Source organism: Strix aluco, chromosome 1, assembly GCF_031877795.1.
Source record: "Strix aluco isolate bStrAlu1 chromosome 1, bStrAlu1.hap1, whole genome shotgun sequence".
Taxonomy (NCBI): Eukaryota; Metazoa; Chordata; class Aves; order Strigiformes; family Strigidae; genus Strix; species Strix aluco.
This window is the reverse complement of record NC_133931.1, coordinates 13,031,608-13,050,197: the sequence shown is the minus strand read 5'-3', so window position 1 is coordinate 13,050,197 and position 18,590 is coordinate 13,031,608. Positions and strand designations below refer to the sequence as shown.

The following is an 18,590-nucleotide window of genomic DNA, read 5'->3' as shown; positions in this document are numbered from 1 at the left end:
AAATAAACCCACAACGTTTTTGGCTAGCACCTTGGGCCACTTGTGTACACATTTAGGGTTTGTAAAAACGATACAGCTGTAAACGTGCCCCGTCGTGCCGCTCGGGGCTGCGGGACCCCTCGGCCCACCGCGAGCGGCGCTGGCAGGCAGCTCGGCTGCAGAAAACTGAGGTTTTGAACGATGCACGTTGTGGAAATTATTTTCGTGAGCCCACAACATGGAGACGCAGGCCCTGGCCTGGCACTTCAGCTTCACAAATGACGACGGCCACGGCAAGGCCGAGGGGTTAGACAGCAGTTTTGCGCCGTTTTGTGGCAGCTAAAAGCGCGGCGGCGCAGCGCTGCGCGGGCCCCGGGGCTGCGCCGGCCCCGGCAGAAGAGGCTCCTCGCGCCACAGGAAGAAAAGATCAACCCGCCTTTGCCCCGTGTGAGGCTCGAACTCACGACCTTCAGATTATGAGACTGACGCGCTACCTACTGCGCTAACGAGGCGGCTGCGAGCACCTTCCCCGCGCTGGCTCTCGGCGTCGCCCGCGGCCCCGCCCCGGCGGCCTCTGCCCGCCAGAGCCGCTCAGGGCTCGGCCGCTGCCTCAGCCCGCGCCGCGGGTGGCCAAGGGGCGCGGGGGACGGCCTGGCCCTTCCTCCGAGTGCTAGAGCGGGCTCCGTGCCCGAGGGCCCTGCAGTGACCGGGTGGAGCCTCGGAGTGAATGTGTGGGACCCCACGGTGGCTGAGTGGGGCCCTGGGCAACGGGCTTTGGGGTGTCTGTGAAGCTCCAGGTGTGGGATCCTGTGGTGGCCGTGTGGGCCATGGGAGTGACCATGTGGGACCCCAGAGTGACAGCAGGGGTTCCCTGGGGTGACAGGGTGAAGCCCCATGGTGACAGCCTTGGGTGGCCTGTGTGGGGCCCTGCTGTGACCATGTGGGGACCAGGGTGACTGTGGGGGACGTTGGGGTGACCATGCGGGACGCTGGGTAACCATGTGGGACCGGCGGTGACAGCGCTGGCCCTGGCCGGGGAGGGGGGCCGGGGCTGGGCACGGGGAGGCCCTGATAGGTGTTGACAGGGTGCGATCTTGCATGTCAGGTTAATTAGGTGGCATCATTTTCAGCATAATTGCGCAGAACAGGTCAGTAGATAATTAGTGACTTTTGTCCGCGTCAGACAGCTGCGGGTGGATGTTGGGGGTGGGGGGAGGGACAGGATAATTTTTAAAATCACACCAGGAGCTCAGGGATGGGCCCCACCACCATCTCTACTCAGACCCTAGGTGGGTGTTTCCTGCCCTCCATCGCTCCGGGATTAAAATCTGAACTGCTTCATACCCTTTCCTCTTTTCATATAGATATATGTTTGTGTCATCATCATGTATAATTACTCTTTTTTTCCCCCATAAGGCATCTGACATAGACACAGACCCAGAATCTGGGAAGCTACCATGGAAAAACTGGGCCTGTGTCACACTCAGTGGCCCGGAAGACATCCGTGCTCCCGAGCATGCTGGTCAGAGCAGCAGGACATTTCCCCCAGTCAGACATGCCCTCAGCAGCCCATACCCCCGTGCAAGAGCCCAGACTGGCATGTCTCCTCGATCCTGTGCTCCCCTCAAGAGCCGTGGGACACCGGTGCACAGACACAGAGCTACACAGGGTGAGGGAAAACCCAACCTGCGTGAGAAAACTGTGTCACACGTGCCTCTGCATAAAAGCATGCACACAGGTATTTATGGCGTACCTCAGGCAGGGTGCCTTCCCACCCTGCCTCTCCTCGCCCCCGCGCAGTCATACCAGTCGGCCTGGCTCCCCAGAGGCACTGCACCTCTCACCCCGCTGCGAACCTGCGCCTCCGTCCTGCTAATGACACAGCAGCCGAGCTGCCACGGGACAACGTGACTCCAGAAGCTACTGCCTGCAAAAAAAAAAAAAGAAACCAACCAAACAGCCCTAAATGTGCACAATCAAGTGATGAGTGTTCGTATTTCTGATGCTTTGAGGCCAGCTCACAACCCTCCCTCCACATAATATTCAGGATGTTTGGGAAGGGGTATTTTTCTTTTAATAGGATGGCGTAGTCACAAAGCTTTAAGGAAATAAATGAGTGAATCGTCCATGGTAATAGCAACATACTACGAACGGGGCACAGTGACGAAGTTCAAGTCTATTTTTAAGCCTGCCTGGTAGCATGTAGGTGCAGACAAGAGTCTGCGACCCTTTCTGCTGTTCTGAAGCTATGGATATGGCTGATGTCTCTGTCCCAGTTCAACGTCAGAGTTGTTTTTGCTCCTCAACGAGTACTATGGGAAGACAGAGAAGCCTCAAGCTGTTTTGAAGATTGTGCAACGATGCTTGGAAGCCTACCTGCTTTTGCTTGAGTGCTTTCCTCACTCACATTTCACAGGATGCGACAGGAAGGGAAATACAACCGAATCGGACGGCCCTGGTAATTGGACTCAAATCCTTCATATGCCCTGGGGGTGAGGTGGGTGCCTCTCAGATAAGCAATCTAATCAGCTTTGCACTTGTGTCCCATCTGGAAACAGATTGTTGCCGAAGTACACCACCACCTGAGAAGCAAGCTTCAGGTTTTTTTTGAAGATAATTGTACCAACGAAATCAGGGAGTGTGAATTTGCCTGAGGTAATAAGATCTCTTTATTTTTATTCATAGTTAATTCATTCAGCCGAGGCGATTTCATGCCAGAATGCAGTCTCCAAACAAGAAGGACGATTGCACTCCCTGTGCCGCGCATATGCATGGTGCCTGCCTGGCAGATCGACTGCTGCGACAAAGAGCCATGAGCCACTCCAGACACATGGGCAAGATAAGGAAAAGGCTGGAAGAGATCAAGAACCAGTGCCCGAAGTTGACAAAAGCAGATTTCAGCCACAACGAAAGTATAAGGTTGGCCACCGATGCCTTCTTGGATGGTGGGACAGACTCCTACCTCGAAACTTTAAGCAAAGAGGGCGAGGTGGATTTCCTCTCCTCAGTGGAAGCTCAGTACATCAAGGATAATGCCAGGGAGTCTTATTATGCACAGGAGTCCGTGGCTGCCGACGGGGTGGCTGCACCAAAGCAGAACGATGCTGGGTCGCTCCCTTCAGGGACCTACTTCCCCACCATTTCTGACAGCAGTGAGCCAGCTCTGCTGCACACATGGATTACAGCAGAGAAGCCTTATTTAAAGGAAAAATCCACTGCCACTGTGTATTTCCAAACAGAGAAGAACAGCAACATTAGAGACATCATACGCCGGTACATCAACAAAACCACTCAGGTATGGGAAGAGAATTGCTGTTCCCTCTGCACTCTGTCTTTCTGCTCTTAAAAAGATCAGGTAAATGTAGTGTTTGATCTGAGCCAGGCTTGTGCCTTGCAGTGTAGCTTTTCTTTAGAAAGTGGCTGTAAAGATCCCATTGTTGAGCACAGGCAGTGCTTTTTTTTTTTTTCCTCACACCAACACCTTTTTATGTTGGTGACTTGAAAAAAGAAACATTCCCTCTTCTTTTAAACTCCCATTAACTCAGCGGAGCAAATGTGCCACAGAAAGGGCAGCTGGGCTCTGTTCCTTCTAGTGCATCACCAACAGGATGGTTTGCTCTGTTCAGACCATTTCACCAGTAATGAGAATTAAGCTAAAGTGAGCTCTGAGCCATTAGCGATTGTTTCAGGGGATTCATGGGAGATGTGTGTGAAGGGGAGCCCAGAGAAGGGCATGTGTGTCTGGTGTGCCAGCAGCCATCCCCAGAAGAAGGAAATTATTCAGAAAAAAGACCTTTCGTCCCTAATATGTTGTCAGTGTCACTAAAAATGCCATGTGGGCTCCATACGGAGACTCTGCAGTGTAACTTGGCACATGGGAAAGGTGCGGATGATGCCCCTGATAACAGACAAAGTGATGGGGGGGCTGCAGAGAGGTGCCAGCCACAAACCAGGCTGCCCACGTGCTGGGAAACCAGAAGCTGAGCAGCTGAAGGGGCACAAAAGCCTCTCTCATGTGTGTTCTGACAGCTCTCCTGTTTTCCTGGGAAAAAAACTATTTGACATTTCAGGGCTGTGTTTACCATCATCCAGGAGCTTTCCCCTTGTATAAACTCGAGACACCACCAGCAGTTTCACAGGGGCACGGTCAGGAGCAAAACCAGGCTGCGGTGCCTGCTGCCCTGCACAGGCCGCCGAGCCCACTGGCGCTGCCGACTTTGGCTTTATTATTCTGCAGGGACAAGTGCTGGGTCTGACAATGCTGAGTGTAATGGCAGGGGAGAAGAATCCCCGCTGGCAACTGCCCTGTTTACAGCACATCAGGGGAATTACAGATCAGTCATTTTAAGTTAGCGGCATCAGAAAGATACAGCAATAGAAGAAATGTCTCTGGAATAGCAAAATAAGCATCAGTGAAGTATCAACCTAGGCCAACTTTCTGTCTCAAGAGGAGAAAACTTGTAAGGTAAAAAGTGGGAAATGTAATATAAATCCATGGTTCACATGACCTTCTTAACCGTCTAATTTACATTACAAGAGGGTGCTGGGGCAACACTTACACACAGTATACATTTGACAGCTGCTTTTTGAGTACAGCTTTTCAATGGCAGCATTTATTATTTGGTATTTGATAAGGACCCATCCTGGATAACCTAGTATTTGATATATCCATTGTCAACTTAAACAACAGAGTAAAGACTATGTTTGTGGATGACATCAAACTGCAAAGGATTGGCGAGTAGTACTATAATCTTAACACATCTGCAGAATAGGCACAAATCATAAAATGAAATTTGGGCAAAAGAAGCGAGAAGTACTGCAAGTAAGAGAGTAAAGTCAGGTGCAGAAATACAAACCAGGAACAGCTGGTGAAAAAGCAGTACTAGAGAGAGTGGTCTGGAGCTACAGTGAGGCTGGATGCATATTGTGCCATTTGAAAAAGGCAAGGTGAGTTAACAGTAAGTGTGGATGTGAGATATTGGACATAATTGTGCCAGTTACCTAGCACTGGCAAGGCCCTTCCTGAAGCACCATGCTTTAGCAGCAGAAGGAAGGTGTGGGATCCTTGCTGCTCTGCAAATAATTTGGCTTGCCTGAACAGGATGCTGGCCACGCAGGATGTGCTTAGTCTTGTGGGATTTTCTCGTGGGGGCGAAGGGAATAAACTCACTGGCAAGTGTGGGAACAGGATTTGGAGTAAGATTCAGTGCAAGTTGGAAGCAATTAGTGAGACAGATCTGCAGAGATACTGTAAAGTTTGTTTTGGTTGAAGATGATATCCAGAGTGCAACTATCAGGGGTTCCTTCTCTAGTCAATGGAGAAACAGGCACCTTCTGAAGACAAGTCAGGTATTAGCTGGGCAGAATTGCCCTGGGGAGATGACCTTTTCCGTGAAAATAGCAGACATCAGTGAAGACCAGCGCCTTCAGGAGCCCGTGCCCAACACTGAGCGTAAGGGCTAGAGTACAGAAGTGGTTTTATATCACATTTACAGTTACATTGATCCACACTGGCTGGAGGCTGTGCATTTAAGTAGCTGTCTGGGCTTCTGTGCCCAGTCCTGAGACTTTTACACACTGTCCTGCCAGCTTTGAATGGAAAAGCATGGATGTATGGTTAAATTGAAACAGTTAAGTTTATAAATCAGTATTAAAAAAACCAAAACAGATGGAGCTGTTTCAGTCTGCCGCCCCACCACCACCAACAGAGTGAGAATTTAAAGCCAGGACCGTTCCAGGTGTAAGTCATAACAGAGAAAGCGTCATCCAGTGATTCTTGCTAAATGCATGTGACTTAAGAAAGTTAGTCAGCCATTTGGCAAGGGCTGCAGTCTCTTATTTTAGCTGCATCCTTATTATTCTCCGATTAGGACTTCAATGTACTTCCTAGTGCTGAAATCTCACCTACAAATTCGTGGGTCATCTTGTGTTTATTAAAAGAGCTTAACTGAAGTGCGTATGTTGCGTGTTATATTGGCTTTTTATGAGCAATAAAACAATGAAGCAACATGTCTCATTGATTCACTGATTCAGGAACTTAGGGAGAAAACCAGAGGAAATATCCACATGTATCTCTGAAGATTTGTGTTTGTTGGAATATTTTTTAAAAACAGATAAAATACATTTCAGTGGCCTCACAGGCAACCTTAAATCACGTAAACTGACTCTGCTAATGCCTATGCTTTTTTCCCCTAGGTGCTAGCTATTGTGATGGATGTGTTCACAGACACTGAGATTCTCTGTGACCTCCTGGAGGCAGCTAACAAGCGCATGGTGTTTGTCTACCTGTTGCTTGATCATGGCAATATAAATCTCTTCTCGGAGATGTGTGACAAGTTGCAAATTGCTGAGGATCTCTTCAAGGTACTGTGGCTCTGTGAAGCTCTTAGGCTCAGATTTGTCTGCCTAACTTCAGGCACTCCGAGCTAGAGGCATGGTTATGCTAGGGTCAGTCCACCTTGTAATTAAAAGGGAGCAAGAGATTTCCAGAGGAACATTAGTGCACGGAATTCCTCTCTGAAGATGCGTACATTTTCCCATGGATGTTATAGGAAATTAAGGCATTTCCATTAGGGCCTTAGATGAAATGAATCTGGGTCCTGAAGTCTTAAAAAAGAGCTTAAGTCACTTAGTAGAGTTATCTAACAGAAGCATTACAACTGCTTCTCTTTAGTAACTCTGCAGCAGCTGTGGTCTGGCAGCCACGGGTAGCAGGCACACAAAACTCTTCTGCATGGCAATACTTTGGTTGCACTAGGTGGTTTCTGATAGGTGGTTTCTGATGTTAAAGCTCTGTTTTAAAGATAATGGCTCAAATTTAGCGGGCTGTTAGCTTAGTCCACCTTCATCTCTGCTAGAGCAAACTGAGCTTAAAAATAACCTCCAAGGGACCATTTCAGTTGTTGTCTGAGATGCTGTAGGGCACCTGGAGCATCTTCGTGGGGATGGCTGATACTGTGGAGGCAACAGTCTTCTGGAACGGCAGCTGGAGGGCAGGCAGGAGACCTGAGGGCATCTTACGTGCACCAGACACCTGTGTTTCAACAGCTGAATTCCACCCCAAATGTACAAAGAAACTGAAATTAATAAAACATGCTTGTAACAGTGTTTGCATGTCTGTAAAGCCCCACTGCTTAGGAAGAACAAGCCCGTGCTGTTTATTTAAGTATGCTGCTACAATACACAGGCTTCAACAATGTGTGAGCCAAATCCTTGGTGCCACTCATTTACTGAGGTCTTGATTCTGCAAAGTGTGCGCACAGACAGCAGGGTCAGGTCTGGGTGCCTGGCCTGCCTGAAACACACTTGCTCAGGTACAGGGACAGTGCAGAGCATCGTGTGGGCCAAACTGACCCACTTCTCCACTCACACGTGTACTCACGTCCGATCCTGCAGGGCAGCGTTCGTCTGGGCAGCACCAGAAGAGCAGCGTGTATTCCTGGCAGGCCCAGATGGATTGGAAAAGCAAAGGTTTTGCCCTGCTGTATTGTGCCACAGCCAATGTAAAACAAGAAAGCAGGAGCAAATTGTTGCTGGGCTGTCAGTGGAAGTAACAGACTGCTCTCAGCTATGGACACATCTCGTACAACATTTTGGTTGGGGTAGCAGCACAGCTCCGTCTGCGTCAAGTTCCATGCAGGTTTATATCCCCACTGAAACAACCCTGCGGCAGGTGAGAGAGCTTGGCTAGGTTTCCTCTAGCCCCAGACCTTCAAATGTAACACTGGAGAGTCCATGAAGAAATCATAACAGATGCTGGGGAAGTGAAGAGCTAAAGGCAGTGGGAGGAAAGGGCCCTTCTGATTTTTAATTTTAGAAAAATGTCATTTACTCCTTTTTTTTTTCCTTTACAGAATATTTCAGTCCGCAGTGTTACTGGAGAGGTTTACTGTGCCAAATCAGGCAGGAAATTTTCAGGACAAATACAAGAAAAATTTCTTATCTGTGACTGGAGATATGTGCTCTCTGGATCTTACAGGTGAGATAAGCCATTGCAGTTCATGTCTAGGTGCTCTTTTGTGGTTTTTAATATTACTTCACAAAAAAGTGCCATGGAAATTTTTGTATGGGTGAGAAGGTTTTTTTGAACAAAAAACCCTCATGTTTTCAAATATGTGCCATTTTTCAATAATCCATTTAAACTTGTTTTAAAGCTGATGTTGGTCCTTTATGGAGCGTGGTGTTTAAATGTTCAGAAACTAATGTAAACAACTTTGCTGGTATAGCCCTGGAAAACTAGAAATGTGTATAGCTTAATATTATGCTTTCCTCATTGTTTGGGTCCTCAGATGCTGTGATCATGAGACATGATACATTTCCATCTCCCTCAGGATCCTTTAATGTAGCATATGTCACTCAGCTTATCTGAGGATTTGTTCTCCGTATGACAAGTTTAGTGATTAAAGGTAAAACAGAAACACTTCAGAGACTTACTGTTTTTTCTTGTGTTTCATTAACAGGTAGGCAGTATGTATCTATGCGACTGTTGTACCTTCCCTTTTTTTTTTTTTTTTTTTTTTTTTCTGTGAGCTGAGTCTGTTAACTCTCCACTTTTGTGCTGCTATAATTATTTCAGGTAGAGGATGTAGGATTTCAACAACTGGGTTTTTAATTAAGATCCAAGATCCTCCAGTCATGGAATTTCAGGAGACTCTGAGCTTGCATCAAATAAATGAAGTTCCTAAGCCTCATGGCTACATAGATAAGCTTCACAAATGACCAAGTGTATCCTAGAAATCCAGATGCAAAAAGACAAGAGGTGATTATTTAATTAAAATGATGAGATTGTTTTTCTTAATCCCAGTTTATGATTTGGAAGCTTAAATGCCTCTAGTCTGATAAAACTGTGTCATCAGGAAGATTACATAGCTATAGTAACGAAGGTAAAGGTGAATATGTAGGGTTAGCGTAGGCTACAGGGGCTCAGCTGTCCACAGAGGCAAGCATCCAGCTTTTGTTCAGTTTCCAAATCAACCATCAGACAAAAATGAGTGATCGATCAGTGGTTTTTTTTATTGGCTGCTCTGTGGTTTTCTTGATCTTTCAGGGTTTTTTTAATCCATCACCAAAGATGTGTAGAAATGCAACAGCAGATTTATATATAGAGTAGAAGTGAAGGATGTGTGGGAGAAGAGGGACAGAACAAGATCTATTTTCTCTAGCCAAGAAGCTTCCTTTTGGTTTCTCTTTTCAGTACTAAAAAGAATAAAAACCCTCAAAGTCTTGTGCAGAGTCACTTCGGTCATTCTCTACTGCTGTTGCAGTATCTTGTAACCTCAAGAGCCTTGTCAAACTGCATAATCCCCTACCCAGCAAGCAAGCGGGGAGGGTGGTGAGGAACAAATCTATACACTGCTTAACTTCAGCATGCTCAGCACCAGTTTGCAGATTCACATGGGTTATAGCTTGCTATCAGTGCACAGCATTTATGTAGGCTTGCTAGCTCTCACTTTATTAATCTGAAAGTTTTCTGTTATCTCTAAACCTTAACCACCAACCTCTGCGGGTATAAACAAGAATGATGTGTAAAACAGACTCAAACTCTTCTGCAATGCATTTATTGGAAATCAGGTTGGAATAGATCTTAAAACTAATACAGATCTTAAAACTAATACAAAAGATCTTAAAACTAATGCAACAGCAAATTCCATCTAAGTGCTGTGCTCTGCATGGCTTTGTAATAGCAGTGGGGGGAACAGGCTGAAGAAATAAAATAGCCCTTCAGGACATGCTGCTCTAAAAGGGACCCTGGCTCACTGTTTCTACCCGGAGTGTTTGGGGACACATTTGCCTAATGGACAATAAAGAGGACTGAAGCTGACAGCTGGTTAGAGGCAAAGGAACCGCCACCCAGACTGTGGCATCTTCTGCTCTGAAGTGGTTTTTAAAACCACGTTAAAGAACCATTGTTTGGGTCAGTGTGGGTAAGCATGGTCCTGCCGCACAGGGCAGACCAGACCCTGAAGGCTGTTCCAGCCATGTGTCTGCACAAGTGCAGGCATGAGTAAGTGTTTTAAGTTACAGTTTTCCTCTCAATTTTTATTGCCAATGTCTATGGTGTAGGGTTAGGATGCAGTATTTCTTTTTGCTGTCTCTGTGTTACGCTGCCCCATCCTGTGATAACTATGTTATTCCTTTTTTTTAAAATTAATTTGAAGTTAGCTAGTGCATGAACTCTGCTCCTAAAGAAGGCAAAATGAAAACAGCAGAGAGCATAGACCTTGATCCTCAGGGGCACCTGAGTACCTCCCCGGCTGCCACACTGAAAGCCACTGGCCTCTTCAGAGCCAGTATCTGGCACTGGAGTGCTTTGCCAAGAGCATCGGTTCGGGTGGGGCAGGCTTCTCATACAGAGGTTATCCCACCAGCAGGCAGCACTAACGTGTATGTTAATTCAAACCTGAGCTCAGCTGAAAAACCCAGTCCTTGGGTTTCAGATTAAATGTGTGTAATGCTGCGTGTTACTGTAGCGCTGTGAACACAAGGCATGAGAGCATCCCTAATGAACTGCAGCTGCAGTAATGCAGAGGGTAGGCTCAGAAAAACACAAGTCCAGGGCAAATGAGGACTGGACAGGAGAGGTGGTTTTCATTCAGACAATCATAAGTGAGACGATCCAGAACAGGACATAGGTTTTGGGACAAAGCCCTGGAAAGACAGCTGCGAAGTATCTTATTGTCTGAATTTGTGATACAGCTTTGGCCCCAAGCTAGGCAGTACTACTTTGTGCTTTCTCTTCCTTCTGATGTGCTTCACTCAAAGAGGCCTGGTAGAAAAATGATCCTTCTGGACAGATAGTGATGATAGCAGACTTCTCTGAGCCTTTCCCAAAAGAACACTTGGAATTGTAAACTAAGGAGCAAAACAGGGCCTAAAACCTAAACAATTCATTTCCTCTTAGAATGAAGCCAATGAAAACCTGTTAAGTCTTTATGTCAAGTTTTGCTTTGTTCTTCAGCAAAGTGCACAGAATGTAAATTGCTGTGACTCACTACATGAAGTCCACAAACGTTTCTCTAAAATCACACAGGTCTCACCTTGTTACTTTACAGCTGACCCATTTGCCATCAGTCCATGGAGAATCTTTGGGCTATTAATTGGATCCAACTTTCTGTGCTAACAAGGGTTACAGATAAGACCGAGGGTTACAGATAAGACCGCTGAGCCACAAATGAGTATCTGTCCATCAGGTACTCCAGGAAGTTACATGTTAAATTATCAGAATTGGGCACAAAAGTTTTTTGCTCTGATTTTGTTGGGTTTTAAAAAGCCATTTATAAGTGTAGTTGATTTTTATTTCTTTCTTTTATAAACTAGATGTATCTCTAGCACATAAAGTATAAACCTGCCACTCCACACCTCAGCCCTTTCATGAGTATGTAACCTTCAGCATAGATTTCCCAGACTAATTGCGTGTGTTTTTATATTTGTTCTTGGCTTATTATCTCCTTAACAGTTAGACGAAGGACATGCAAAGGTTTAGACAGTGCTTCTTACTGAATAAAGGCAATGTTGAGCTAGCAGAGCAGATGTTACCCCCACAGCAGGGAGTTTGCTTGCTGTGCTGTTTACCTCAGCTCCCAAAGTTTTGTCCATATTTAGAGAGATTTGAACAAAGTGGATGAGCAGTACCTCTGTTCTAGTAACTTACTGGGTATTTTCACATCCAATCATAAAATGTATGTTGTAGGGTTGTCCGGTGGGATTGAACTAGTGATTTCTTCACGCCTTCCCTTGCTCCTGAAGCAACAGTACAAAACCACTGTATGCCCCAAACCCAACCCTCTTTAAGAATGCTCTGGACGGGTAGATGTAAATCGTCTGTCTTTATTCCCTTAGCGTCAGCTCAGCTGTCAGTCCCACTGAGTTTCACAGGAGTTTTGTCAAAACATGACAAGAACAAGATTTAAAGTGCACACACCTACAGCCAAATCTGGCTCTCAGCAATCCTTGTGCAAATCCAGCGTAGCTAATAAAGTCACGCAGGAATAACCAGGGCAGAGTTTTGCCAACACAGAATAACATCGGGTTCAAATCCAATGCTGCCCTGTATCCTCTGCTGCACACCTCGAGCCCCGGTCAGCTCAGAGAGTAATTACATTTCATTCTCTCAGCCATGCTCGTTTTATTGGTGCTGCTGCTGCTCAGACAAGGCAGCCTGCACAGCACAATCAAGCTGGCTTGTGGTTTTGTAAAAGAGCACAGATCTATGTTTGCCAGGAGGATCAGGGAAGCACATAAAAGAAAAATCATTTAAAAGCTATGGGGTGTCCTAAGGTGTGTCTCTGGACTACCAGAATGAAAACTAGTGTGGTGTTTCTCCCTTACTTTATAGGAAACTAGGTGAGTTTTTTTTTTAAAGGCTGTAGGAAATATTTATAATTCCATTTTCTCTGTAGTGAATAAGCATTTGTCAGGTGTGGCAGTTTGTTTTGTGGGAATGGGATATGACAGGGAGGTTGGGTTTTTATGTGTTTCTCTTGACCAATGCAGAAGAAGTATGGCAAAATGAAAACAAAGGGTGGTTATTTTTCACTAGTCTTTTTAATGTCAGTTTTGAGAGTTAGCAGCTGGCACGGCATTCTGAGGGAAGGCACAGTTTGTGTGTGTGCAGACAAGACATGGTTAAGACCTGGATTTAGGCACTGCACATGGAAGAGAGGTACCCAAAAGAGGGCTCTAAACTCCTTCCCGTGGAACAGACGCACAAACCTTGGGTCTTGTACCTGACATGCAGTGCTGCAGTGGATGCTGATCGCCACTCCCTGTAGGAGGTTGTATAACTTTACAAGGTTTCTCTTGAAGGTTTTAGAGGCAGCTGCAATAACAAAGTTTGATCCAAGTCAAAGAGCACTGATGTGAACTGACCTGAAATTCAACTGCGACACCATCTTCATCCTGTGTTTAGACAAGAAGCTTCAGCAGTAAAACACATTTGCCTTTCGCACCACCCCTGCGGGGATCTCCAGTTCCTAAGGGCTGATGTTAACGCTAACCCTTACCTTGTCTCTCCTCCCAGCTTCACATGGTTATGTGGCCAGGTTCACCGCAACCTCCTCTCCAAGTTCACGGGTCAAGTTGTGGAGCTGTTTGATGAAGAGTTCCGACACCTTTACGCGCTGTCCAAGCCAGTGAGGGGACCGAAGTCTCCACCACGCACCATGCCCTTCCTCTTCAGCAAGAGCTGGGCCCCCCAGCGCAGCCTCCCCTACAGCGACGAGGGAAGCGCTAACACTCTTTCTGATCCCTTCAGCAGCCTCTCAGCTGGCAGCACCCACCAGGCCCAGCAAACCCCAAGAACTCTCATATTCAGCAGCAACTTCACCCCACAGTCACCTCTCCACAGAGTTAATTCCTTCCACAGCTATGTCTCATTCACACCCTCCCCACCACAGGCGGCCATCCAGGCTAACTACTACCAGCCACACTACGGGGCCGATAACTCCGCAGTTCTATATAACAACATGAACATTTACAGACCTATAAGACTTAGGCAAGAGGAACCAAACAGGACAGGGTTAAGCTCACCCTGGAGATGCCTCCACAAAGCTAACCTGTTTGCATAATAACCACCTTGTTTTGAATTGCATGTAGTGAGGACCTGTTTAGCAATCACTTGTGTACTGATGAATATAGAAATTCTGTATAATACAAAATGAGGATGATTTCAAGCCTCTTGTTTTGTTTTGCTGCTTATGGATGCTTCATTTCCCTAATTAAAAAGCCAAACCTGCTACCATGTAAACCTCGGGTGCTTCATGATCCCAGGAAGAACACATCTAAACAATGCTGCTCACAGTGCAGCACTGCTGCTGCCTGTCACCTGCCCTTGGCAGCATATCTGTGTAGCAGTAGATTTAGGTGGTTACTGTTTTTCGTACGGCAGGCACCTGAAAGTGGGGAAAACACAGTTTATTACTCTATGTTTTATGCACTCGCATAAGGAGACAGAAGGCCACTTTTTAAGTGCCAAACTGAGGCGACGTTGGCAGAAGCAGTCTATCTTTGTGCTGTTGTTGCACCTTAATCTTGGTTTCAGAGGACTCCTTTAGGGCTGACAGGGAAGCACAGTTTCTATCACTGCACTGCCGCTGAGCTGTCTGCTTAAATGCACAGCAAGGACGTCTGCTCGCAGGGTTTCTAGGAAGGGGCCTGCTAACTGTGACATGGACCGAGACCGACAGTTCCGGTTACAGAGGACATCTTGCAGCCACCGTATGCTCGCTTCCACTCATTAGCAACTCAGGTGCCTTCCAGCACACTTTGTTACAAACCTCCAATCCCACCGGCTCAGAGTAATTTTCCTTATTGCAGAGCAGCTCTGTAGATTCAGACTGGAAAATGAAGCTGAGTGAAGAAGCAGAGTCCTACTATTAACACACCAGGACTGAGTTCCAATTCATTTAATAGCATGTGGGTCTTAGAAATCCTCTGAGCAGTCATTTGATTAAACATTAAGTTAGAGGTAATGTTTTATTTCAGAGTTCTTCAAGGTTTCTAATTTTTAAAGAGAAACTGGGTGTCTGTAGTGCCCACCGAGTTACAGAGGGAGTTACAGAGGTTCATCAGCTTGAACCAAACCAGAAAAACTTTCTGCCAAATAATCCATGAAAATGAAGGAAGCTTCTGTAAGTGGAAAGCAAAAAATAGTAAGAAAACACATGAAACAAAGGATTTCCATCCAAATCCCAAAGTCACTAGATGCCTAACATGTTGATTTATCAGTACATTATTTTTTTACACCTGCTTTATATCATCTTTCATCTGACTCCAACAGCAAACCTAAAAACATTTGCACATCTGGCCCATTTTGCCTGACTTCTCACCTGCTCAAAAAGGAATATAATTTAATTATTTAGGCTGTCGATGATGAAAACTGTATGCAGCAGCAAGATCTTAAGTGAGGAAAGTTTCTCATCCTTGGAAATGCAATCATTTTGAAAGACTACTGGTAAAGTTTACAGAACATTATGAAAGGTACAGGATGGACACATCCTGCTCTAGCTTCAGTGTGGATGTTTTTACCTGTGATACCACATTTTGGAGTCCAGAATAACAATAAATTATTGCATATAATTGTAAATTCTGTACATAGCAACATTCTTCGGTTTTCTTGGGAAGAAGGGAAAGCTGATTTTCATTCCTGTGACAATTCTACTTAAATTATCTAAATATGGCAACCACTCAAATAAAAGAGATGAATTTCATTAAAATCCTTTTGAGAGTCATTTTGTTTCTTCATATTCTCTTGACTTGTGCACCTTACTCTCTTCTCTTCCAAAAGCTAAATGAGTTCCATAGTCAGAGCTCAGGTGAAAAGGAAACATTTTTTTTTCTTCTGAAATCAACAGGAACAGAAATAAACATATGTGTGTCCCCCAGCCTAATTAAGATTTTTCTTCTAAATTTGGTTCAGTTCCCTGATCGCGTTGTGCCCCAACTGGGGGTGGCACAGGGGGGGTTATGGGGAGAAGTCTGTAGACCACTACCTCTGAAGCCTTCGTTTCCTCAGGCCATGACCCATGAAATCCATGAAGAAGCTCTTCTCATCTCTGTGTGGCAAGATAGTTTGCCTACAGAAATTTTGGAAAACACAGCTAATGAAAGGGAGATAAGGCACAAGCTAGTAACCCACGAGTTAAGAAGAGCTGATTTCAGCCCTGGATCAGGGATACAGGTTGTGCTAGTTCAGATGACTGCTGCACTTGAACAGCAAATGAATGGAATTTCAGTTTTGACGGAAAACAAACAGTTTAAAATTTCAGCAATGAGTTATGCCAAAAATCCTAACAGCTTGATCACTCAGTGATGAGGGGAACGTGTGGTTACAGGCAGCTGCAGAAACTACCTGTCAGGAAGGTCACGGCAGGATGCTGACATACCTCGTCCATCTGCTGCAAGGGAAGGGCTTGAATAAACACTGCTACCATACAGTGCCCCCTCAGCAAGTCTGCGGGTGACACCAAGCTGAGTGGTGCCGTTGATTCACTGGGGGGAGGGATGCTGTCCAGAGGGACCTGGACAGGCTGGAATCACCCCATCATCCATTTCCTCCTTCTGGCGCTGCCAGGGAACACAAATCCTTGCCCTGCAGGCTCTGGCCCCTGGGGAAGAGCACCCGCCACATGGTGCCATCTGCTGCCCAGCACTGTGGCTTTCAGGTGGCCTCTTCTATAGCACCAACTGGAAAGACCAAGACTTGGTGCTTCCTGGCAGCACCTGCAGCCAGCTGCTGGAGCAGAGCGCCTGCTGGCAGCAGGCCCTGAAAGACCTGGAGAGGCAACCTGGGGCCCTGGAGATGGGAGAACCACCTCCTGAGAAAGAGAAGCTCTCCAGAAGCGTGCAAGGAGGCAGAGAGGTTCCAGCAGAAAAATGCTCAGCTAGCTGCCCTCACCAAGTGGCTGAAAGAAAGATGCAGGCAGCTGCAGGCGACCATCAGGCACCTGATGCACACTCCAGTGCCACTGCCCAGCCAAAGCTCCGCTGAGGAACCGGGCATGAAATCATTTCCTCAGCAGAGGGCTGGAGAAAGGAGAGAGTCTGCCGGAGCTTTGCTGGCACAGGACCAGCAGAATGAAGTCGTGCCAAAGGTGGCTGAGGAGCTCCAGGCCCAACTGGCTGCAGACGAGGGCTCATATTATGTGAGCAGTCTCAGCCAAAGGTGTGAGGAGCTAGAGGTGCAGCTTCTGGAGATGACGGATGAAAACACCAGACTGGCTGAAGAAAATTCTCACCTCTGTGGGTAGATGCTCTGGGCAGAAAAGGTTCAAGCTGAAAACACTGACCTGAACAGACGTGAGTGGCAGAGGAGGGAAATGCTGCCAACCGAGCCATCCGCCATCTGCAAGCCTGCTGGGAAGCTGCAGAGCACAGACTGAAAGCCCTGAGATGTGGCAGAAAGTGCTCAGAGAGAAGTAAAAAGGGACCATGGAGAAGCCAGGCAACTGTTTCGAGCCCAAGTGAGTGAACCAGAGAATTGGTTTCAAGGCCCCTCAGAGTCAGCTTGGGCAGAGGACAGTCCTGGGTCTTGCCTTCTTTCAGAGGAGGACCCCGTAAGTGAGACAGAAGAACCAGTAGCAGACAAACAGTCTGTCATCGTGCAGGCTCTGGGACAAGAACCAGGAAAGCTTCAAGCATTCATAGCTCAGTACAGCTACAATCCTTTTGATGGCTGCAGTGAGCAGCCTGAACTAGAGCTTCCTCTAACTGCTGGACAAGCTGTTTATGTCCTTGAGCAGGTGGATGAAGATGGTTGCTCTGTGGGAGAGCTGGTGGACAGCACAAGAGGATTCATCCCCTCTACTTTTGCTGAAGAAGATTCAGATGTCGACCTGCAAAACAAGAACTGGAATGATCCTCGTTATTACACGTTTGGTCTCTCGCCTATTTTGGAGGAAGACGAAGAGGATCAAGATGTGGGTGGTGGGGGCTAAAAAGCATAAATAAATGTAGCCCATATCAACCTCCAGAATATTTACAGAAGTGAATTTGTATTTAAAAGTGGTTTTTTTGTAGACTTCTAAATTTTGTGGAAGGGGGGACCTCTGGAGGGCAGCAGGGGCCTCCAGCGGGCCCCAGCAAAGCCCAGATGAGGCTCCGGGGCAGTCTGGAGGGTAACTAGGGCTGCAAAGCTCCCTGCTGAGCCCAGCTATTGTCCTGGGGCGCTCTGGAGGGTCATTTGGGCCCTGCACAGGCCCCTGCAGAGCCTGGGTAAGGCCCTGGGGTACTCTGGAGGGTAATTAGGGCCCCAAATGGGTCCCTGCAGAGCACAGCAAAGGCCCCGGGGCTTTCCAGGCAGCAGCTCTGCCATTAGAGCACCACTGCTGTTAGCAGCAGTGGGGACCCTCCTCTCAGGGCTGGTTGCTGTGCATGTCTTCACCGTGGGGAGCAGAAAGAAGCAAAACAGCAAGTGCCCAAGGGACCATCTGTAGGCATTGCTCACACACCAGGATGTGTTTGCAGGCACCTCGAACCCACTGCTGCCCCTGCGTTCGCACCCTGGAAGCAAGCTGAATGAATAGGCTGGGCTTGGCCAGGCTTTCCAGAGCGTCCCCATGTCCCTTCCCCAGCCCAAACCAGCCCTGCAGGTCTTTTGGCTCAGTGATGCTTCTGCTGCTGGCGTCCTGCGAGTGTTGCCCATTAAAGCACTTGACTGTGAAGCCTGATGCCTGGCCGTGTGCCTGCTACTGGAGCACACCGCATGTGCACAGGAGTGCGTGTGCAATTGCTGCCCACACAGAAAGCACCCAGAGGAGCATGGGCTCAAGGACGTCCCCTGTGCTTGCTGCTTGTGCTCCTTGGGAGTGTTTCACTGATTGCTTCTTCCACAGGCTGCTCCCAGTCACTAGGGACTTCACCTGACTGCCGTAACTTTTCAAATATCATGGAGAGTGGCTTGGCAACCACGTCAGCCAAGGATGTGCCAGGACTCTGGCACATATCTCGTCAGGTCCCACAGACTTATGTATGTTCAGGTTCCTCAGGTGGTCATGAACCTGATCTTCTCATACAGTGGGATGGACTTTGCTCCCCCAGCCCCTGACTTGAGAGGTGTGGGAAGAGAGGTTGCCAGTAAAGACCGAGGCAAAAAAGTTGAGTAGCTCAGCTTTCTC

General features: G+C 47.2%; 1 protein-coding gene and 1 non-coding gene across 2 annotated transcripts; one reads left to right on the top strand and one right to left on the bottom strand.

Moving 5' to 3' along the window:
* Positions 1–418: 418 nt before the first annotated feature.
* Positions 419–491, bottom strand: TRNAM-CAU (transfer RNA methionine (anticodon CAU)). The gene has a single exon. It is a non-coding gene; the product is annotated as a tRNA-Met (tRNA).
* A 2,096-nt stretch (positions 492–2,587) lies between these two features.
* On the top strand, positions 2,588–15,317 carry FAM83A (family with sequence similarity 83 member A). The gene is made up of 4 exons (XM_074846639.1): positions 2,588–3,274; positions 6,175–6,342; positions 7,833–7,957; positions 12,998–15,317. The coding sequence occupies exons 1-4, from the start codon at positions 2,699–2,701 to the stop codon at positions 13,542–13,544; spliced, it is 1,416 nt and encodes a 471-aa protein (XP_074702740.1). The 5' UTR covers positions 2,588–2,698; the 3' UTR covers positions 13,545–15,317.
* Positions 15,318–18,590: the final 3,273 nt, after the last annotated feature.

Excerpts from the sequence above, each read along its gene's own strand:
- FAM83A (XM_074846639.1), top strand. The coding sequence starts at position 2,699 with ATGCAGTCTCCAAACAAGAAGGACGATTGCACTCCCTGTGCCGCGCAT. Across the intron at positions 3,275-6,174 it reads ACATCAACAAAACCACTCAG|GTGCTAGCTATTGTGATGGA; the intron begins GTATGGGAAGAG and ends TTTTTCCCCTAG. Across the intron at positions 7,958-12,997 it reads GTGCTCTCTGGATCTTACAG|CTTCACATGGTTATGTGGCC; the intron begins GTGAGATAAGCC and ends CTCTCCTCCCAG.